The sequence below is a fragment of the Mauremys mutica genome, chromosome 26 (genome assembly GCF_020497125.1).
Source record: "Mauremys mutica isolate MM-2020 ecotype Southern chromosome 26, ASM2049712v1, whole genome shotgun sequence".
Classification (NCBI taxonomy): domain Eukaryota; kingdom Metazoa; phylum Chordata; order Testudines; family Geoemydidae; genus Mauremys; species Mauremys mutica.
This window is the reverse complement of record NC_059097.1, coordinates 16,440,932-16,464,646: the sequence shown is the minus strand read 5'-3', so window position 1 is coordinate 16,464,646 and position 23,715 is coordinate 16,440,932. Positions and strand designations below refer to the sequence as shown.

General features: G+C 54.0%; 1 protein-coding gene across 1 annotated transcript; it reads right to left on the bottom strand.

The window, feature by feature from the left end:
• Positions 1 to 1,043: 1,043 nt before the first annotated feature.
• Positions 1,044 to 18,889, bottom strand: LOC123356713 (condensin-2 complex subunit H2-like). Its single transcript, XM_045000101.1, has 13 exons — positions 18,782 to 18,889; positions 18,158 to 18,259; positions 17,640 to 17,695; positions 14,876 to 14,957; positions 13,120 to 13,191; positions 12,601 to 12,680; positions 9,949 to 10,103; positions 9,580 to 9,675; positions 9,106 to 9,242; positions 8,878 to 8,949; positions 8,496 to 8,562; positions 1,491 to 1,618; positions 1,044 to 1,181 (listed from the first exon to the last, which is right to left on the bottom strand). Exons 1-13 carry the CDS (start codon positions 18,887 to 18,889, stop codon positions 1,044 to 1,046), a joined length of 1,293 nt encoding a protein of 430 aa, XP_044856036.1.
• Between the last annotated feature and the right edge of the window lie 4,826 nt (positions 18,890 to 23,715).

Genomic DNA, 23,715 nt, shown 5'->3' with positions numbered 1-23,715 from the left:
CACCATCAGACCCAGCTGCTGCTCTGCAGCTCCCAGCCCAGTTTGCGGTGCTGCCACAGTCCTCACATCTCCTAGAAACAAGAGACCGGCGTGTGGGGCACCTGGGTGGTTGTGGTTCACCTTGGAAAATAGATGACGCGGGGGGGATACAAGAGTGGCCTGTGAAATCGGGATGGGGCAGGAGAAAATGATCCAGGAAGTGTTATTTACCCCTTCACGCAACACCTGAAGCAGGTGTCACCCAAGGACATTAACAGGCAGCAGATTCAAAACCAACAGGAAGAACTTGCCCAGTGTGCAGTCAGTCTGCGGAGCTCAGCGCCAGGGGCTGCTGTGAAGGCCCAACCAGAACTCAGTCCGTTCCCAGAGGACAGGGCCAGCCAGGGTGGGCAGGGACAAGCCTATGCTCCAGGTGGCCCTAACCTCTGACTGACTGGAGCACACGATAAATTGCCCTGTTCTGTTCATCCCCTCCGCAGCCTCTGGCACTAGCAGAAGACAGCACAGGGGGCTGGCTGGTCTAACCCCCGTCTTACGCCTGCCACCGGGGTGGGGGCAGGAGCCTTTGGCCCAGGCGCTGCCCATGCTGGCAGCTGAGGAAGGAATCCCTTGGGGCCACCCCAGGCTGAGCCATGTTTCTCTGTAACAGGTGCACACTTGGAGGGAGGGGGGGGATTAGGAAGGATGAGACAGGATCCGCCCCGCCTGGCCTGGGAGCATTTAGGGTCAAACGCTGGGCCCAGCTTGGGAATGGGGAGGGCGTAGTTTGGTTATAGCCTCTGGAGCCGGAGCCTGGCCTGCTCGCCTGGCGGCCCATGGCCCAATCCCCCCACCCCCCCTCGCAGGGACAGCACTTCATACAACCACACCTGTGGTTTATTACTGCCCAGGCTGTGCCCGGGGACAGAGCCAGAGCAAAGGGGGAGGCAGAGGCTGTACAGGGCGTGCCGCTGGCACTCAGTATATACACAAGGAATCGGCAGGGCTCTAGGAACGCAGCAGCCCCTGGGGATGCCATGCAGCCCGGAAAGCCAGGGGTGCTGTCAGTTTGACACAGAGGGGGCCAGGTAGGTGCGGAATCGCTCGTGTGCTCGCTCTTGGGTCAGGAGGCGCAGCCGCATGGTGTCCACCGCCTCCTCCAGGCCTGCCTGCTGGCTGATTTCCACCGTGCAGTCATTGGCCTGTCGGGGGGCAAGAGCAGGGTTAGGGGACCGGCTAGGATGGGGGTCCAGGAGTGGGGGCAGGGGCTGTTGCTGGGGCACACCCCAGTGAGGGGGCACAGGTCAGGGCCTGCAGAGTGGTACATGGGGGCAGCAATGCAGAGACCCTGGGTAGTTGTGCTCAGCCAAGGGGAGAGGGCAGCAGCCTGCGGGGGAGTTCTAACTGCAGGGAGCTCTGGGGGAAGCCACCCCACGGCAGGGTGGAGGGGCTGATTGCTGTCCCTGGGGAGCAGGGTACCCTCCTGAGGCAGCCTGGGCCCAGACACTCACCAGCTGGAGCGAGGCCAGCATGGAGCGACACACCTCGAAGGCCGGCTTCCCCGCCACCAGGCTGGCGAAGGAGTGCCACTCGCCCAGCCGCCCACAGCTCGCCACCAGCTGGTCCCCGTAGCTGATACCTGAGCAAAGGGCAGCCACTGATGAGAGGAAACGCCACGTGCCGCGCTCAGTCCTCTCGTAGCAGTGACCTTACTGAGCTCAGAAAGGACCAGACAAGTATCTGTAGATGAGAACACCCACAATTCTATTAGGCAGGGAACAACGTATAAGGAACAGAAACCAGAGTAACAGAGAGATGTTGGGAAGAACCGTCCCCTACAGGCAGGGCCCATGAGCTCTGCATCCCTGGCAGCGGAACAGGGTTCCAGAGAATGAGTTTTCATTTTTAGGATGCTTGTGGGCCCTTAGCTTTAGAGAAAACCTGGACAATGTGAACCACGCTTAACTGATGCAGCTGTATCTGCCTGAGTCTGCAGACAGTCTGAACCAATAGCTCTGTACCATTCCTCCTATTAGACCGACTCTGAATCACGATGACACCGCTTTAAATGTCAGCACCATTAAGTGTTTCACTGCCGATCATTTTGGCGAGAACGCCCAACTAGAATGACCTGTCCCATGATTTCAAACCCCCTCCCCAGGCTTGCAAGCCCCCACCTTTTCCCCTGACAGTCTCCACAGTGCAGTTCTACGACGGGCAATGCGAGAGTCTCTGGTGTGTGTGTCCAGGTCATGTGGCACCGTGAAGGGTCTGCCTGGAGCCGGGTGCAGAGAAGGGAGTAAGCTGCAGTCACAGTGGATGGGGAAAGGAAGGAAGCAGGGGGTGGGCTCTGCCAGTCTCTGCAGCCACCAGCACCAGGTGCAGATTCTAGGGAGACCCCTGGGCGGCTGAGTGTGCGTTAGCAGCCACTGACACCCAGCCATACAGTCACATGCCGCAGGACTCAGGACAAGGTCTGTAAGCAGTGATTTCCCTACACCCCCCCCCCCCCCCAGTTTTGTGAGCTAGTTACATACCAATTTAGTGACTGTTTGGAAATATGAATTTAAACTGAAACATTAATCCACACTTTAAAAGCTTATACAGTGTATGATAAAATATGTGTATCAATAGATTTGAAAAGTATGAACATAGACTAGCTTCCTTGCTTCCTTATACAGCTGTTTTTTATGATGTCAGTGCATTCATTTTGGTGACATTGGCCAACCTAATAATTTCAAATGATTTGTAAGCAAAGTCTAAATGAGTTCTCCCTGACAGCTAGTGATGAGCTGGGGGCTAAGGCTTCAGGGCCAGATTATATTTACATTCACACCTAATCTACCTAGGTATCCAGCAAACAGAGCTGTGTTGTCCAAGTGATAGATTTTGGCTGGGGTTGGGTTACAAACCACTTGAATGTGGGGGGAAGGGGGGATGAAATGTTGTTCTTATTGTATGAGTAAAGGGCAGTAGAACTGTACTTAGTCTGTGATGATTTGAAGGCATCAAGAGAGAGGGTGGGGACCTGTCCCTCTCCACTGTTTAAAGACAGAGCTGATTAGGCTCCATAGATAGTCTTTTGTTCTATTAAGTGACCACTGCAGCTGAAATCACTGACAATCAGCTCTAAGTGCTTAGTCCTGTTGTGGGGACAGTGTTCCTGTGGATACAGTGTTTTTGTGTAAGAGACAGCCCAGACTGTACTAGCAGCGAGGTTCCCGCACTGAGGTCTCAGCTGAAATCACTGAGAACTGGTGGAACCTCAAGAGACCAACTCACAGAGGTCACAGTGGTAGGTGACAGCAGAAGGTGACTGTGCAGGGCCATTGGCAACAGAGTGGGTGGAGTGAACAGTGGCACAACGAATAGCCATGGCCAGAGCAAACTGTGCCTTTTTGTCCCCCACCTGGGAGGTGTACTCACGTGAAAGCACCTCTGAACTCTGAGTCTCCACTGACCAAGGACAACACCGGTGAGTGGAGTGCGGTGGAGGGAAAAGTGAGGGGCAAGTTAAATAAACATTTGTTTGTTGGACTATATTTTAGTCACTTTGCTCCAGAATGCTGGATTTGTGACTGGGAATGGAAACTTATATAAATATGTTTCCCAGTAGGCCAAGATTTTTAAAATGCAGTATTTGCCAAGGTTGTTATCTCACATTGTTGCTATCTTGGGAGGTCATTATGTTGGGGAGTCTCTGTACTAAACATTTTTATTATAATTAATTTTTACATAAGAATGGTCATACTGGCCCAGTACCCTGTCTTACAACAGTGGTCAAGGCCAGGTGCTTCAGAGGGAATGAACAGAACAGGGAATCATCAAGTGATCCATCCCCTGTTGCCCATTCCCAGCTTCTGGCAAACAGGCTAGGAACACTCAGAGCATGGCGTTGCATCCCTCTCATCCTGGCTAATAGCCACAGATGGACCTGTTCTCCAGGAATTTATCTAGTTCTTTTTAAAATCCTGTTATAGTTTTGGTCTTCACAGCATCCCCTGGCAAAGAGTTCCCTGGGTTGACTTTATATTGTGTGAAGAAATACTTCCTTTTGTTTTTTTTTAAATCTGCTGCCTATTAATTTCATTGGGTGACTGCTAGTTCTTGTGTTGTGTGAAGGATTAAATAAAATTTCCTTATTCACTTTCTTCGCACCAGTCAAGATTTTGTAGACCTCTATCATATCCCCATTAGTCATCTCTTTTCTAAGCTGAAAATTCCCAGTCACTTTAATCTCTCCTCCTGTTTCATACCCCTCATCATTTTAGTTGCCCATCTCTGTACCTTTTCCAATTCCAATATATATTTTTTAGGATGGGTGACCAGATCTACACACACTATTCAAGGTGTGCATGTACCATGGATTTATATAGAGGCAATATGATATTTTCTGTCTTATTATCTATCCCTTTCTTAAAAAAGCAAAGGTTTCAGAGTAGCAGCCATGTTAGTCTGTATTGCAAAAAGAACATAAGCTTTCGTGGGCTACATCCGATGAAGTGGACTGTAGCCCACGAAAGCTTATGCTCAAATAAATTTGTTAGTTTCTAAGGTGCCACAAGTGCTCCTGTTCTTTTTAAAAAATCAAACAGAATGTTGGGAATCTCCGACTGCCGCTGCACACTGAGTGGATGTTTTCAGAGAACTATCCACAATGACTGCAAGATCTTTCTTGAGTGTTAACAGCTAATTCAGACTCCTTCATTTTGTATGTATAGTTGAGATTGTTTTCCAATGTACATTACTTTGCATTTATCAACATTAAATTTCATCTGCCATTTTTGTTGCCCAGTCACCCAGTTTTATGAGATCCCTTTGTAATTCTTCGCAGTCTGCCTGGGACTTAACTATCTTGAATAGTTTTGTATCATCTGCAAATTTTGCCACCTCACTGTTTACCCATTTTTCCAGATCATTTATGAATATGTTGAACAGCACTGGTCCCAGTACCGACCCCTCAGGGATACCACTATTTATCTCTCTCCATTCTGAAAACTGGTAATTTATTCCTACCCTTTGTTTCCCATCTTTTAACCAGTTACTGATCCATGAGAGGACTTTCCTCTTACCCCATGATGGCTTACTTTTCAAAAAAGAGCTCTCCAACCTAGAGACTCTCATCAATAACCAAACTTCCATACAAACGGACTTCACTAAAATAAGACAGGAGATCTACATTACCCACTTCACCTCTCTAAAAAGGAAAAAGGACTGTAAGCTGTCTAAACTCCTACCTGCCACATGGGGCCACAACCGTGATACCCCTAACCCACCCAGCAATATCGTCAATCTATCCAGCCACACACTCAGCCCAGAAGAACAGTCTGTCCTATCTCGGGGACTCTCTTTCTGCCCTGCCACCACCACCAACATGATACAGTTCTGTGGCGATCTGGAAGCCTACTTTCGCCGTCTCCGACTCAAAGAATACTTCCAGGACAACACTGAACAGCGCACTGATACACAGTTACCCTCCCACCAACAGCACAAGAAGAAGAACTCCACATGGACTCCTCCTGAGGGTCGAAATGACAGTCTGGACCTATACATTGAATGCTTCCGCCGACGTGCACAGGCAGAAATTGTGGAAAAACAACATCGCTTGCCTCACAACCTAAGTCGTGCAGAACGCAATGCCATCCACAGCCTCAGAAACCATCCTGACATTATAATCAAAGAGGCTGATAAAGGAGGTGCTGTTGTCATCATGAACAGGTCTGACTACCAAAAGGAGGCCGCCAGACAACTCTCCAATACCAAATTTTACAGGCTACTTCCCTCAGATCCCACTGAGGAATACACTAAGAAACTGCACCATCTACTCAGGACACTCCCTACACTAGCACCGGAACAAATCGACGTACCCTTAGAACCCCGACCAGGGTTATTCTATCTACTACCCAAGATCCACAAACCCGGAAATCCTGGACGCCCCATCATCTCTGGCATTGGAACTCTCACTGAAGGACTGTCTGGATATGTGGACTCTCTACTCAGACCCTATGTTACCAGCACTCCCAGCTATCTCCGTGACACCACTGACTTCCTGAGGAAACTACAATGCATTGGTGACCTTCCAGAAAACACCATCCTAGCCACCATGGATGTAGAGGCTCTCTACACAAACATCCCACACACTGATGGAATACAAGCTATCAGGAACAGTATCCCTGATGATGCCACAGCACAACTGGTTGCTGAGCTCTGTGCCTTTATCCTCACACACAACTATTTCAAATTTAATGACAATATATATCTCCAGATCAGTGGCACTGCTATGGGCACCCGCATGGCCCCACAATATGCCAATATTTTTATGGCCGACCTGGAACAACGCTTCCTCAGCTCCCGTCCACTCACGCCCCTTCTCTACCTACGCTACATTGATGACATCTTCATCATCTGGACCCATGGGAAGGAGACTCTGGAAAAATTCCACCATGATTTCAACAGATTCCACCCCTCCATCAACCTCAGCCTGGACCTATCTACACGGGAGGTCCACTTCCTAGACACCACGGTGCAAATAAGTGGTGGTCACATTAACACCACCCTATACCGAAAACCTACCGACCGCTATGCCTACCTTCATGCCTCCAGCTTCCATCCCGGGCACACCACAAGATCCATTGTCTACAGCCAAGCACTGAGGTACAACCGTATCTACTCTAACCCCACAGACAGAGACCAACACCTAGAAAATCTCCACCAAGCATTCTCAAGACTACAGTACCCACACGAGGAAATAAGGAAACAGATCAACAGAGCCAGATGTGTACCCAGAAACCTCCTTCTGCAAGACAAACCCAAGAAAGAAACCAACAGGACTCCACTGGCCATCACATACAGTCCCCAGCTCAAACCCCTCCAACGCATCATCAGGGATCTACAACCCATCCTGGACAATGATCCCACACTTTCACAGGCCTTGGGTGGCAGGCCAGTCCTCGCCCACAGACAACCTGCCAACCTGAAGCATATTCTCACCAACAACTGCACACCGCACCATAGTAACTCTAGCTCAGGAACCAACCCATGCAACAAACCTCGATGCCAACTCTGCCCACATATCTACACCAGCAACACCATCACAGGACCTAACCAGATCAGCCACACCATCACCGGTTCATTCACCTGCACGTCCACCAATGTAATATATGCCATCATATGCCAGCAATGCCCCTCTGCTATGTACATTGGCCAAACTGGACAGTCTCTAAGGAAAAGGATAAATGGACACAAATCAGACATTAGGAATGGCAATATACAAAAACCTGTAGGAGAACACTTCAACCTCCCTGGCCACACAATAGCAGATTTTAAGGTGGCCATCCTACAAAAAAAAAACTTTAGGACCAGACTTCAAAGAGAAACTGCTGAGCTCCAGTTCATCTGCAAATTTAACACCATCAGCTTAGGACTAAACAAAGACTGTGAATGGCTTGCCAATTACAGAACCAGTTTCTCCTCCCTTGGTTTTCACACCTCAGCTGCTGGAACAGGGCCCCATCCTCCCTGATCGATCTAACCTCGTTATCTCTAGCTTGCTTCTTGCTTGCTTATATATACACACCTGTCCCTGGAAATTTCCACTGCTTGCATCCGAAGAAGTGGGTATTCACCCACGAAAGCTCATGCTGCAAAACTTCTGTTAGTCTATAAGGTGCCACAGGATTCTTTGCTGCTTCTACAGAACCAGACTAACACGGCTACCCCTCTGATACTTTTCAAAAGTCAATTTAAATTAAATACTTTTTTTTAAATGTATATTTTTTTAGAAATCTAGACCTGTTATGTGTTTTGGTTTAACTTGAATTATTCTTATGTTAAATTTGCATAATCCTAACAAAACATTTACTTTATTTATATCTCTTTTATATATCTCATTGGTCCTGATACCCCCCTTGTAAATTCGAACACCCCCCCTAATTTCAATTCCTGGGGAAACCACTGTCTGTAAGCACAGTCCCCGCTGGATCTGTCTTCCACTTCAGAGGCAGCTCCGCACGCTCTGTGGCTCTGTTGCACTGGAAGACGTGCTGCTGGGGCCTGACACCACCCCTCTTCCCAGCACGGAGCAATCCTGCAAGTGCCTGGGGAGACGGGTTTGGGGCTGGCCAGGAAGGAGGAAGGCCCCTTTGCTTTACAGCATCAGGGTGTCAAAGTGCAGCCCAGAATATCTGACAGCCTGGGCTGCAGCCGCTCTCTGGCTGGGTGCTCCGGTCCAGGCAGCCAGGGACACTGTCTCCGGGTCGCACGGCTCAGCTCAGGATGGGGCAGCCACGTTCACTCCACTAGCCACCCCCATCTAGGGGGAACGGTCTCCATGGACAGCAGGAGGCGCTAAGATGGGGGCTTCCCTGCTCACAGCACAGGCGCCCTTCCAGTGGTTCCTGCTTCCGGGGGCTAAACACCCAGGCTAGGATATCATCCCAGGCCCTGCTATGGTCAAGCAGCTGCTAAACCCCGGAGAGCAGCCAGGCCAAGCCACCCATCAGCTGGCCCCCCGTTACCTTTCTTAAAGGGCTTATCCTCAGAGTTGTCAAAGGGGTCAAGGCTTCGCCACGGATCCAGCATCTCCTGGCACAGAACGTGAGTGAACGGTGAATGGGACAGCTCGGTGGCCAGGCTGCCAGTTCCCACTCGATTCCCCACGGCAGTCCCCCCGCCCTGAGCAGGCAGGGAGCACCCCGTCTCACCAAAGCATGGCTTAGGCAGCCAGTTCAGGACCCACAGCGATGAGCTCTAGGGCCTGTGCCCATAGGGAGCGGCTCCCTGGCATACACAGTGGCTCCCAGATCACCAGCCTCCACCTGAGTTACTATCTGGGAACTGCTCATATTCCCAAAGGGACTCTGCTGCCCCTCTGGATGTGTCCCTACAGACCTCTCTCACCTTGATGTGGACACTGGGCTCCACGGCCGGGGCCCGTTCCCGCAGCATGTACCCCTTGCCCTCGGGCACACTCTAGCAGACAGAGAACAAAGCAGTTAGTTTCCTGAAGCATCGTACAGAGGCGAGAGTGATCAGCTGGGCCTGTGGGGACCCCAGGCTGCTGGACAGGGGTGAGTGCGGCAGCCCCATCTCCCCATGCCGCCCCCACGACGACGGCCCTTCTCCTACCTTCTGCTGATGAATGTGCTCGACAGCAGCAGGACTGGTCTCCACGCCCCCTTCTGGGGCATCAGGCAAGAAATCACCTCCTCCTCCTCCTGCATCATCGTCATCACCACCACCACCCCCGTCTGGTGCCACAGCGCCTACCAGAGAGGGGCACAGTCACTCCTGGTTCCCTTTCCATCCATGGGGCCACAACCAGAGTAGGAACAGCCCCTGGAAAGCCACCCATCTTCCACCCTCCCTGCTCCCGAGAGGGAACCTCTCCTTCCATTCTGGAAACCAACCCCCTTTGAAGGCTGCAACTCTTGAGAGAACAAGACTTGGTTTCATTCATAACATAGGCCAGGCAGAACTCGAGCATCCCCAGTGACCCCTGTGGTTAGGAACCAACCTGCTGGGCCTATGCTATGGGGGTGCCACCCCACTCAAAGCCCGCCAGCACCCTGGATCTCACACAGCAAACTGGCCGCATCTCACCTTCATTTTCAGAGAAGTTCAAGACTGGGACAGGAGTCTCACAGGCACTGACCTCCATGGGCGCGTTTCCAGATCCCGGGGCGGCAGTCTGCCCTCCTGGCAGGGATGAGGCAGAATCGGGGGAGAGGGAGAGACTTGTTAATGATGTCCCCCAAGCATCACCCCACTGGGGTCTCAGCCCTTGGCTCCCTGAGGACCCCCCTTGAATAGCTGCTGGGTTGGTGACCAAGGCTGGCTTGTATAGCCAGCTTCCCCCATACCCCTCAGGTCGGCCTCTCCCATGGACTCTGCACCTCCCACATCCCCTCCCAGGAGGTCTTTGGAGTGGCTATGGGAGGGTAAGGGGAGATCCCCAGCCCAATCCTGCACCTGTAGCACTGCCAAGGTCCCCAGCCTGGCGTCTTGCTTGGAAGCACTGCGTGGGTGAGAGGCCCGCCAGCTCCAGCATGAAGGCTCCGCTGGCGTGAGGGGTGCACGTGTTCATGCGGAAATCCTTCCGGCTGGCCAGGATCTCCCCCTTCCGGCTGAGAGGAGAAAGAGGGCGTTAGAACAGCTCTGACCCAGCACCATCGCTGGTTTCCAGGGTGCAGCCAGAGCATGGGTTCGTAAAAGGTCGCATGGGGTGCCGGGAAGAAGGGAAAGAGACCGAGACCTGGGAGAGACCCGCTGGGTCCCATTGAGCCCAGTCACATCCCCAAGCCAGCACAGAATGGGATTTCTTGTTGGCTCAGATCCTAGCGGGGGGGGAGGGGGGAGGCTACATAAGGGAGACCAAGATCTCCTTGTCTCCAGGCTGCCCACGCTCTTCTAAGCAGCACAGGCTGGTGTCACATCCCCCTGTTGCTTAGCGAGACAGGACAGGTTTAGCTCTGCTCATCTCTCCCTCTGCACCCCAAAACGCTTTGTTACTCTCTGAACTGCACCCACCCCTGCATAGACCCCCTGTCATAGGTTTATTCCCCACTTTGAACTTTAGCGTCCACAAGATGGGGACCTGCATGGACTCCTCTAAACTTAAATCCTAGTTTAGATCTGGTTATGCTGCCACCAGCTAGAAATTCCAGTGTCTAGCACACTCCCTGTTCCCCCAAAACTTTCCCTGGGGAACACCGATCCAAACTCCTTGGATCTTAACACAAAGGGAAATAGCCCATTCCCCCACCTCCCCCTCCCTTAGCCGTCGGGAGAGATCACCTTGAGTCAAACTCCTTGAATCAAACAAAGAGGGATTCCCTTCCCCCCCCCCCGCCCCTCTTCCCCTGAAATTCCAAACAAGGGAAGAAATCAATCAGGTTCTAAAAAGAACAGATTTTATTAAAAGAAAGAAATAGTACACTATCTCCTGGACAATGATCCCACACTTTCACAGGCCTTGGGTGGCAGGCCAGTCCTCGCCCACAGACAACCTGCCAACCTGAAGCATATTCTCACCAGTAACTGCACACCGCACCATAGTAACTCTAACTCAGGAACCAATCCATGCAACAAACCTCGATGCCAACTCTGCCCACATATCTACACCAGCGACACCATCACAGGACCTAACCAGATCAGCCACACCATCACCGGTTCATTCACCTGCACGTCCACCAATGTAATATATGCCATCATATGCCAGCAATGCCCCTCTGCTAAGTACATCGGCCAAACTGGACAGTCTCTAAGGAAAAGGATAAATGGACACAAATCAGATATTAGGAATGGCAATATACAAAAACCTGTAGGAGAACACTTCAACCTCCCTGGCCACACAATAGCAGATCTTAAGGTGGCCATCCTGCAGCAAAAAAACTTCAGGACCAGACTTCAAAGAGAAACTGCTGAGCTCCAGTTCATCTGCAAATTTGACACCATCAGCTCAGGATTAAACAAAGACTGTGAATGGCTTGCCAACTACAGAACCAGTTTCTCCTCCCTTGGTTTTCACTCAACTGCTAGAACAGGGCCTCATCCTCCCTGATTGAACTAACCTCGTTATCTCTATCTTGCTTCTTGCTTGCTTATATAAACCTGCCCCTGGAAATTTCCACTACTTGCATCCGAAGAAGTGGGTATTCACCCACGAAAGCTCATGCTGCAAAACGTCTGTTAGTCTATAAGGTGCCACAGGATTCTTTGCTGCCTCTACGCTATCTCTGTAACACCAGGATGAAAATATTACAGGGTCTAGCTTATAAACCGAGAGGGACTCCCCCCCCCCCCGCCTTTCTCAGAATAATCAAAAGTAACAGAAATAAAGAGATTTCTCCAGCAAACACACATTTGCAAATACAGAAATTAATTAGAAGACGACTAATCCGCCTTTCTAATACTCACTATACTGAATAGAAGAGAATACTTCAGGAAGCTTGGAGAGCCTGGATATACGTCTGGCCCCTCTTTGGGGGTTGTTCTCTGTTTGGATCTAACAAAGAACACAAACAAAGCCTTCCCTCCAGAGAGATTTGAAATTATCGTGTCCCTTGATTGGTCCTCTGGTCAGGTGTCCGTCAGGTTACTGAGCTTGTTAACCCTTTACAGGTAAAGGAAACCTTAACCCTTAACTATCTGTTTATGACACCCCCCCTTTCCAATACAATGGGGCCAGAATCCCAGCTAGGATCTCCCCGGAGCCAGGCAGAAGGGAGCTATCCCCTCCCTGCTCCAGGACGCAAGGCCTCTATCAGCCCAGGCTCATGGTGGCCCATCTCACATGGCAATCTCACGTCGGATTGGCTTCTCACTCTCCCGCCTCCAATCCTGACGGTCCCTGGCTGATCCCCAGGCTTGTCCTTGCATGATTGTTCTTCCCCCAGTTGCGTTTCCCATGAGGAATCTCATGCGATGTCCTGCCCACATCTCTGAACTCGCTGGAGCCCTCTGGATTATTTCCCTCCCCCTGCTGTTCTCCCTCCTCTAGCTCGTTAATGAAGATGTTGAGCAGGGCCAGACCCTAACACCAGTGGTGAGAAAATCCAAGCGAGACAGAAAGCAGATGGCAGGAGAGGAGTGACTGAAAGGCGTTACGAGGGAAGCCATTACCTGAACAGGGGGTTGTCCTTCTTTTCTGTCTCCTCTGGGGGTACCAGGGCCATCGGCGTCAAGGGGACAATGTTCACAGTCTGCAAAGATAGGACAGCATGATCCCAGCTGCCCATCGCGGGAAGAGAGGGGCCCGGCTGCACTCCACGGACAGGGCCCTTGCAGCCAAGAAGAAGCGTTCACACATACAGAGAGTGTTTTCATCTGCTTCTCAGGACTATCAAGGCAGGCTGGGTGCTGGGCAGCACCATCCTGCCAGGGTACAAACAGCCAGATGGCAGCCATTGGTACCCACCGTGTGTCACCACTTGCTGCTGAGGAGGGTTCTGGCTGCAGGAATGCCTGGAACTACTCCCTCGCTGGCAGAGGTCTCCCCTAGCAGCACTGCTCAGTTACAGGGGGTGCTGGGGTGCGCAAGCTGGCACACTGGACACGGCAGACTCTAGTCTCGGAAACCCCCAGATCAGGAGGCAGGAGGGACATGAGAGGGGCATGAAGGACGGGGACCACGTCACTTACATTAGGCTGGTGATCTTTCTTCATGTCCAAGCTCACCACGTTGGTGTCCTTGATGTCATCCAATGAAAGGAACTGCAGAGCGAGAGCAGTAAGATGGAGCACTTCGCACAGAGAGCTGTCTCTCTCTGACATGCCGTACAGACACTCTGCTGATCCCCACAGTGCCCCCGAAGGCAGGTCGGGGTCTCTGGGCCACAGGGGAGGGAAGTGACACGTCCAAAGTCATGGAGTGACTCCTGACTCCTTGTCCCAGGCCCAGTCTACCCTGATCCAAACGAGAACAGTTCTGCACATCTGCACCTGAACCTGGGACCGAGAGGAGGCAGAGAGCCAGTAGGAGCTCTCCAAGCGGTGCACAGGGACTGTGGGCTCCCAGATACTTGGTGGCAAACTCTTTCCAATTCAAGCTAGCCTCTTAGCAAAAATGCCTTAGAACATGGTGGACAGTGAGTTTGGGGATAGCCGCAGAATTCACTGATACACTGGTATCTTTATAGAGGCAGTGACACACACACACACACACACACACACACACAAGCCTGCGAGCCTCAACAGGCCCTGAGAAATGTCCCTCGCTCTCAGGGGCCTTGGAGCTGGGAACCTTTCATCTCCACAGGGCAGCCACTGCTCCGCCGAGGGCGGCACGCCAGGCTCCACCAAGCAGCGCTGCTGGTTAGCCATTACAGCTGTATGGGGCACCTGCAAAAGGCTCTCCCAGCCAGGCAAGCATTCACACCCCCTTCAGCGGGCAGCCCTCCACCTCCTGGGAGGGAGAGAGCTATGGAGGTCAAGCGTTCAGTCTCTGGGGTGGAGCTGGAGGACTGCAGAGGCCGAGGGCTCTGTCCCACGAGGTGAAGGGGGGAATGCTATAAGGCTACACTTACGGTGGCGTGTAGAGTACAGATACTGCACGCCCAGCTAGCAGCGTAGACACGACTTAGGCAAGTAGAATACAGTTCCCCACAGGCCTGAGCCCTGGGTATAAACACGCCCAAGCAGGGCCTCCCACGTCCACACTGCTACTTTTAGCAGTGCAGTGTCCTGCTGCCTCCCCACTGCAGGAGCCTTTCCCTGCCGCGGTGAACGGTTCTGCCAGTGGGGAAAAGCCCCGGCAGGTCCCCGCTGCCTCCCCACTGCAGGAGCCTTTCCCCGCCGCGGTGAACGGTTCTGCCAGCGGGGAAAAGCCCCGGCAGGTCCCCGCTGCCTCCCCACTGCAGGAGCCTTTCCCCGCCGCGGTGAACGGTTCTGCCATCGGGGAAAAGCCCCGGCAGGTCCCCGCTGCCTCCCCACTGCAAGAGCCTTTCCCCGCCGCGGTGAACGGTTCTGCCAGCGGGGAAAAGCCCCGGCAGGTCCCCGCTGCCTCCCCACTGCAGGAGCCTTTCCCGCTGGTGTGTAGCTACAGGTGTGTCTGTGCTCGACTCACCACCATAAGTTCAGACAAAGCTGTAGAGACCAAACCCTCAGGCCCAGGGTGTTTGGGGCAGGGGCAAGTGCTGTGGAAGCTAAATACCCCGTAGCCAGAGAAGAGCAGTTTGGGACTGGCCTGCTGGCAAGTGATCATAGCAGCTAATCAGGCAGGGCACAATTAGACTTGGTGCCTGAGTCTGCAGCCTCAGGTCACCCACCACCATTTAACCTACCAGCCCGGTGCCTAGCACACGCCAGGCAGAGGCTGCTGGGATACTGCCCGCACTCCTCCTGCTGGCACACAGAGGGACTGCACACAGGAGGACGCACACCACACCTGCTGTCTTACCTCCTCCTCCTCCGTCCTGGGCCCAGCGCTCACGTCAGTGTCGGTGCCGTCCTCCCCCATGGACGTAGGCTGTTTGTCCCGCCTGGGTCAGGGAGGGAAAAAACACAAGAGGGCACTGGAGTTTTCTAAAACCATTATTGTCAGCTGGGCAGTTTCCTGGGGCAGAGCCGGGGATGTCTGAGTCACTGGTGGGTGTGCTGGGGGTTGCCCAGCTACTCTGACAACAGACACAGGGATGTAACAGGTCCCCTCCAGCCCAGGAGTGGGCGGCAGATAAAGCTACCGGGGCCTCTTTGGTCCTTGTGAAGTGCTATAGAAGGGCCCAGCGTTGAATAGCCCAGGGGGGAGACAGCCACGTCAGTATGTTATTCTTCTGAGGGGAGCCACCTAACGTGCACTTGGTTCCTATATGCAGGCCTGGCTCAGAGCTGGAGCCCACCACTCCCGTGCAGGGGCGCAAGTGGCTCAGAGGAAATGGGATCTGGCTGCAGTGGGGAGGGGGGCTTAGGCCTGGCCAGCAAATCCCCTGCTCGTTGAGTCGATTCCGTTTCCATCAGGGAACGGGGAAGGGGAAGCGGAGGGCACGTTTCACTTCGAGGCAGCCAGCCCGCAGCTTGGAGAGAACCTTTAACAGCCTCCATTTCTAGCAGTTCCAGCTCCCTGCAACACCAGCAGCACCCTGCCCTGTTGGCTCTGGCCCATCCCGCATCAGCAAGGCCCTAGCACAGGGGTGGGCAAACGTTTTGGCCTGAGGGCCACATCGGGGTTGCGCAAGGCTCTGCCCCCCCAAACAGCCTGGCCCCCACCCCCTATCTGCCCCCTCCCACTTCCCACCCCCGACTGCCCCCCTCAGAACCTCCAACCCATCCAAATACCCCCTGCTCCCTGACTGCCCTCCCGACCCCTAGCCACATCCTCACCCCCTGACAGGCCCCTCGGAACTCCCACTCCCAACCCTCCCTGTTCCCCATCCCCTGACCACTCCCCCAGAACCTCCGCCCCATCCAACCACCCCCTCCTCCCCCCACAAGACCTCCCACTCTTACCCAACCCCCCCACTCCCCGCCCCCTTACCAGCGGCAGGAGCTCGCAGCCATGACACCAGGCCAGAGCCGGCTGCGCGCCTCACGCTGCCCAGTGGGAGAGGCGGGCCAGAGTACAGTCAGCATGGTGGTGTGGCTGTGGGGGAGGGGAGGGGCCGGGGACTAGGCTCCCCTGCCAGGATCTCAGGGGCCGGGCACGATGGTCCCACAGGCAGGGCCGGCTCTAACATTTTTGCCGCCCCAAGCGAAAACAAAGAGCGCCCCCCCCCCGAGCGTCGCGTCGTGCCGCCCAAGTCCCTGCCCCGCCCCCCCGAGCGCCGCACCGCCCAAGTCCCCGCTCCCTCGGAGCGCCGCGCCACCGAAGTCCCCGCCCCTCCAGCATGGCGCCCCGCCTCCCACGCCCTGCCCCCCCCCCCAGCGCCGCCCGGCCGAACCAAAAAAACCAAAAACAAAGCCCGATCGCCGCCTCGTCCCAAGGTGCCGCCCCAAGCACGTGCTTGGTAGCTGGTGTCTGGAGCCGGCCCTACCCTCAGACTGGATGTGGCCCGCAGGCCGTAGTTTGCCCACGTCTGCCCTAGCAAGTGCCCCTGCTGAGCCAGGCCTCTGGCTGAGAGGAGCCCAAAGGGAATTCCATTTCAGAGGTCAGTTTGTGTGGCTGGAGCCAAGTGCCTGTTCAAAGTCAGAGCCATTGGCAGAGCTTCACCCGTCTGGGGGGATTTCTCTTTCAGAACAGCCACTGCTGTCCACCCTAAACAGATCTCTCCTCGCTTAACTGAAGACCTGGACTGAGCATGGGCCAGTCAGAATGGGGATATACGGGGATGGAAAAATTACTAAAGAGGCGACATGCTACATTTGAAAACTGCTACTAAACACACACACACACACACACCCCCGGCGGCCTATTCAGCCACACTGCCTAGATCCTCCTATTTAATACCTCCACTCACCGGCCTGCATTGTGATCACATCAGCTCAGGCCCCAGTCCTACAGCTGGATCCCCACCTCGTGCCTGCACAGAGACCCACTGACTTCAACATTATCCCGGGAGGATCCTTTTGCAGGACTGGAGCCTAGCGTTAAAACCAGCAAAAAATAACCACCGAGATTGTCCTGGATGACAACAGTTTAAAACCAGATAAAGAGCGAGCCTTATGATCTTTGCTCCTTATGATCTGAGCAGGGAGTCAGGACGCTGGGGCTATTCCCCGCTCTGCGGGGGACTTCCTCTGTAGACTTGGGTAAGTCACCTCGCTTCCCACCTGCAAAAGGGGGCTATACCGATCTCATAGAACTGGAAGGGACCCTGAAAGGTCCCTGAGTCCAGCCCTATGCCTTCACTAGCAGCACCAAGTACTGATTTTTCCCCTAAGTGGCCCCCTCAAGGATTGAACTCACAAACCTGGGCTTAGCAGGCCAATGCTCAAGCCACTGAGCTATCCCTGCCCCCCACATATGTAGGATAATTTACCTATATCTAAGGAAAGGGTGTTGGAAGGATTAGTTAGTGTTTCCAAAGTGCTACAAGACCCTTGCTTGGAAGAGACTAGGGAGGGGCAAAGAAGCGTGACAGTGATAAAAAGGACAGGAGCTGCCAGTCAGAACGAGATGCATGAGCCTGCTGAGCTGGGCTGGGGAAGTCATGGTAGGAGCCCCCCGTACTAAGCCCAGACAGACTTTGCAAGAGGCAACCTCACGGAGAAGGAAAATCTTGACTTACTTTTTGTTGGAGATGAAGTCGAGGGCCTGGTAAACAAGAGAGTAGAGATATTCCACCTGCCAAAACAAGGCCAGAAGGTTAGAGGCCGGGAGGCAAGGATCTCAGGGAGGCTGCCTCAGTTTGGGTCTAGGGTAAACGGGGGTTCCTGAAGAGGCCCCTTGATCACTTCAGTGTTCTCACCAGGTCTTGGCACTTTCAGCCTGAACTCCAGCATCGGGGAGCATTTTGCCTGAGGAACAAAGTACTATGTGGCGAGACTTGTAGCTTCTGCAGGCTGCATGTCCATATACAGACAGAGACGGGAGCAGCCACAGTGGGGGCTGGGTGATGTATTAAATGTAGCCCTGAAACGGTAGACATCAGCACCTGTGCAGCTGGCTTAACCCTTTCAGAGTCAAGCAAAACTCCCCAAAGCACCCACTGCCCAAGCCCGCAGCTGGCAAACCCCACAGAAGCTCTCCTCCCAGCCTTGCAGGGGCAGCAGGAGTGAGCACAGCAGTTCCCCTCGGCTTCCCCACCTTCTTGCTGTAGATGCAGGCAGAACCCTGGATCAGCAGAGCCGCCTCTATGAAGTTCATGGTGGTTTGGCCGCCGTCGAAGGAAATGCAGATCTGGTCCAGCTGCAGAACACGCACACGGGAAGACACAAGCTGATTTTACAGACTGGGTTGGAGAGACAACACAGCAGGAAGAGAGACTTTGGAGGGGACGAAGCCCTGGCCCCACAGCAAACCTGCAGTGGCACCTGGGAGGCGAGATGAGAGGGGTGAATGGAGAATGCAAGACTTTTCCCACCGCATTCTCTTGTAATCTTTGGGGCTGCAGCTCTTCCACAGGTGGCAATGGTTCTCCAAGGAACAGGTCTGTGCTGTGCAGAGCATCTTTTCTAAAGCTCCTGTGGATCCAGGAGCACTTCACAGGGAGGGCAGGGAGCAAAAGGAAAAGATCTGAGGTCCAGAACTTGATATTTAGAGTTTAAAGCCAGTGACAACGTGGCAGGGCTGGCCTAAGGGACAGGAACATTAGGGATCGAAACGAGCGCCACATGCTAGGAATTCCAGCTGCATGGACACACTGTGGCACTTGGATACCGACACTCCTCCCCGCTACCCTGGTCTTCGTGGATGGAAAGATTACCTTACCTCCTCCAGATACTCCCCCAGCTGGGCTGCCACATCCACCTCCCAGTTCTTTGTGAGATCTCGGATGGGCTGCAGAAGGTGCAGGAAGCGTGACTCCACATTCTCCATTGTAACAAATCCCTAGAAGTGCAAGAAGTTACATTTCATCCAGGAGCCAGGCAGACAAGCCTACAGTCAGTAGGGGACACAAGGGGGACACAGGTCCATCTGTTTTCTGACAACACTGTCATTTGTGGCCTGTAGTCATTTAATGGGATGCACTCAGCTCAAAGCTGGCTCCAATTTTGTTTTTATAAAATGTCAGCTTTTGTAAAACCTGAGGCCAATCAAAATGTTGTAATTCAAACAAAAAATGGCTTTGCTCTGACATAAACATTCCCCTGTGTTGTCACAACACAGGGTAAGAGTAAGCTAGTGTCTGAGAACCTACAAATAAAAATATTTATATTTTAGACCTACACAAATGTCTGTAAACAAACAAACCTGACCATGAAACTGACTAGAAATCCCAGTGAAAAAAAGTGAAGCATGTAGCATAAATTACTGATTTTATTATTTATACATTAGCAGCACCTAGTCGGAATTATGGCCTTGTTGGGCTGGTTAATCTGCAAACCTGAGCTCCAATTTTGCAAACAGTTAAGCACACATGTGACCCGACTCCTGGGTCTAAGGACCCAGTCTGGTACAAAAAGTAATTTTCCCTCTGTTGATACTCACACCTTCTTGTCAACTGTAGGGAATGGGCCACATCCACCCTGATTGAACTGGCCTCGTTAGCACTGACCCCCTCACTTGGTAAGGCAACTCCCATCTTTTCATGTGCTGTGTATGTACACCTGCCTACTGTATTTTTCACTCCATGCATCTGATGAAGTGGGTTATAGCCCACAAAAGCTTATGCTCAAATAAATGTGTTAGTCTCTAGGTGCCATGACTCCTCGTTGTTTTTACACAGGTGCAGGCTCACTCATGGCCTGACTACTCTGAATTTGGGCATCACACAGGAACTTCTTACATTACAGGAAGAAAAAGCTGACATTCACTGCACACCTGAATGTTCTCTTCAAAGCCATCCCATCCCATGTGCCTCTCCTATCCTGCCCGGACCCTGGATAGTGCCTCGCCTCCCCATTTTTTAGCCGGTGTCATACAGGACTGCAGTATCCATCTAGCTGTCAGAGAGGGATTGAGGGGTGTCACGGAGTGTGGGGGAGTCCGACTCTGCACCCCTCTTCCTGGGACTCTCAGTAACTCTCAGCCAGCCACTAAAACAGGTTTATTGAACAACAGGAACGGCTACAGCAGACCTTGTGGGCAGAGCCAGGACCTCTCAATCTGGTCCTTCTGGGGGTGCAGGGAGCTTAGTTCCCAGCTTGGGATTCCCTGCACTGCACCCCCCAGCCCCAAAACAAAACTGACCCAACCCTCTCCACTTGGCCTTCTGCCTTTGTCTAGCTTCCCAGGCAAAGGTGCTGACCTCCCCTCTTCCCTGCCTAGCTCAGGTTACAGGCTCAGGTCCTGTCCCTCACCTAAAGTCCTCTCCGGCTCTCCCATCCCCCCCACCGACAGTCTCTACTCCATCAGACGGGGTCAGCCCCCGGAGCAATGTTGGACGGGGGGGGGGGGCAAGGAATATGACAAGGTGGAGTGATAAGGGCTCAGGGAGGGGTCAGACCCTAGATCAGTGGTTCTCAACCAGGGGTACATGTACCTCTGGGGGTACACAGAGGTCTTCCAGGGAGTACATCAACTCATCTAGAGATTTGCCTAGTTTTACAACAGGCTACATAAAAAGCACTAGCGAAGTCAGTACCAACAAAAATTTCACACAATGTCTTGTTTCTACTGCTCTATATACATTGAAATGCAAGTATAATATACATCTATTCCAATTTATTTTATAATTATATGGTACAAATGAGAAAGTCAGCAATTTTTCAGTACTAGTGTGCTGTGACACGTCTGTATTTTGAGTCTGATTTTGTAAGTTTTGAAGTGAAGTAAAGCTTGGGGTATGCAAAGCAGAACAGACTCCTGAAAGGGGTACAGTAGTCTGGAATGGTTGAGAACCACTGCCCTAGGACGCAGTCCGATCATGATACGCAGGTGCAAAAGGGGACAAGGATAAAGGAACCAGGGTCTTTCCAGGGATACATGAGACTCAGGATGGTTTGTGTATCTTGGGGAAGACCCTGATACCAGACTGGGGTTTTCCCCACAGCATCACCCCCACACACACACTCTGGCCCCTAAACACCCCCCAAGCTCTGGCCTCCCATCCCCACAGCACCCATCTCAGCTCTGCCCCATCCCCACACCCCAGCTCTGCCCTCCACAGCTCTGTGCCCCCCATTCCCACAGCAACCCCCAGCTCTGCCCCATCCCCACACAGCTCTGTGCAGCCCCTCAGCTCTGCCCCCTCAGCTCTAGCCCCCGCCCCCCAGCACCCCTCCATCCCCACAGAACCCCGCAGGGTTACCGACCCTCCAGGACTGGCCCGGAGTCCAGCAAGGAAAGATTCGGTTATGTGACGGGACCTCCCGGAACACGTCCCGCCCTGACAGAACCCCCCGCCCCGGTTCCCGGGCAGTACCATACCGGGAGGGGGGGGGGCGAGGCATTGGGGTGTCCAGACCGTACCACGGGACGGGGCTGGGGGGGTGTTGCACCAAGACCGTACCACACGCACCCCGCAGCACGGGGGGGAACAGCTCCGCTCCGCCCCCGAGCCCGGCCACCATTTTGTTTTTCCCGCTCAGAGCGGTGAAGTCAGTCAGCGCGTGAGGCGAGCGCGGTGACGCCACGGAGGGGGCGTGTCTCCCCAGCGCTGGGGCGGGTACTTGGGAGCGTGCAGGCCGGGGACGTGTCGGGTGCGCGGAGGCGGAGTCTCGTTCCCGCCGCCGCCGCGCGCCATGGGGGAGCCGCCGCACGTGGCCCGGCAGCTGCTCCTGGGCGACCTGGCCACCGTCTACGCCGCCGCCTTCGCGTCGCTGTATCTGCAGGTCCCGGGTACGGGGCGGCCAAGGGGCCTGAGCATGGCAACGATCCCAGGAGCCAGTGGGGGAAGCCCAGACAGAGCCCCTGGCACAGCATCCCCAAGAGACACCCACCTTTGCTGTTCTGCAACCAACAGACCCCCAGCAATACCCACCTCCAGGACCCACAGCCTCAGGGCTGGGCACATCAGAACCACCCCCCCAAACCCCAAATCTCCAGAACGCACCAACCTGACTAGAGTAGCCCCTGTCCAGCCACCCAAACACCTCCCCCACCACAATGCTCCTTCAGCTCCGAAATCTCCCCACAAAGACCCCCCCCCCCCCAGCAACAGTGTTGCTGGGATTTAGAAACATGGGGAACAGCCCCAAACATGAAAGAATTTTTAATTGACATTTGATGATAACATAGAAATGAAAGACAAAGGCTGGAAATCTGAGCCATTTTGGATCCATTTTTGCAATTTAGAGAGAAGAAAGTGGAAAATCAGAGGGATTTTATATCTGTTGTTGATATTGATGTGAAACACTCAGATTTTACCTCATATTTGTTAAATGAATAGAGAGGAAATAGGCACCAGTTGCAAACATTTTATATCCGTATTCAAGAAGCTGAGAAAAGGTGTAAAGCTGAGATTTTCTTTGCCAAGTGGGGCAAGTGTTTAGGGTATTTTGTATCAGTCTTTGAGATCTGCAGAGAAAACGTGTCACAAACTATGCAACTGAAGGTGGAAAATCAGGATTATGGAGAGACCGGGGAAAATCAGGGGAGCCGAGAGAGTGGATCATTGGAGGGGGAGGGGGGGGGGAATCTCCCCAGATCTTATAGCCACGTGTGAGACACAGAGAGAGAAAAGGGGCAGAACTAGAGAGAATTTGTATTGGGGGCGAGAGGCACAAACAGGGACAGGATCCAATTAACTCCCCCCCCCCCGGGAATTTCCTGGCTGCCCAGAGACAGTTCAACCCCCCCCCCCCAACTCCGGCTTCTCCCCTCCCTGCCTGACACCCCCCTCCCCCCACAGCGCTCTGCCCCCCCAATCCCAGCGGTGCCGCGGCGGATCCTGCTGCAGCTCCCCTGGGGCCGAGGCAGCTCCGAGGCTTCTCCCAGGTTCCCCGGGGCAGAGTCAGTTTCCCTCCCTCCCGCCCGCCCCCCGGGGGTCTCTCACTCACCGGTTCACACGGAGGCGGCAGCGGCAGCTTTATTCTCCTACCCCCAGCAGGGCTCGCACGGAGCATGCGCAGTTTTACATGCTGACCCCTCCCTTACCTGGGCTGGAGAGGGCGGGAGCGCCCCGGGGGAGGCTGGGAGATGTAGTTCGGGTTGCGGTTCCCGGCTACATGAGCTCCCCCTCCTACCCACCGGTGCCCCCCCACTCACACCCCCTGTTGCCCCAGCACTGGGCTCCCCCCCAAACGTGGGTTCCACTACCAGCACACTGCAGCCGAGCCCTGGCCCAGCTGCGACTCTGTCCCCATGCGGGTGGAGCTGCTGGGCAGCACGGAGCGGGAGTACTTCCAGGTGGCGGTGCGCGGCTACGGGGCGGCGCGAAGAACACGGCCCCCTCCCTGGGCTTCGCAGCACTGCTGGTGGCCAAGGTGGATCAGTTCGCGCTCACCGCCCTTACCCCCGACATGCTGGTGGCCAAGGACCTGGAGAGGCCCCCGGACCTGCTGCGCTTCAGCCTCACGGTGCCCTGGCCCAGCCCCGGGGGGCGGGAAGGCAAGTCTCCGGCTGGGGGGCTACCTGCTCAGCACCGACGAACCCAGCCGGCCGCTCACCTCCTCACACAATCCGGGAGCCCCTCTCGCCACCATCGCAGCTGGGGCTCGGCTTCAGGGGACCCCGTTTCCCTCCCTCCCCGGCTCCTCACACACACTGGGCAGGGCCACCCAGAGGATTCAGGGGGCCTGGGGCAAGGGAGCCAGTGGATG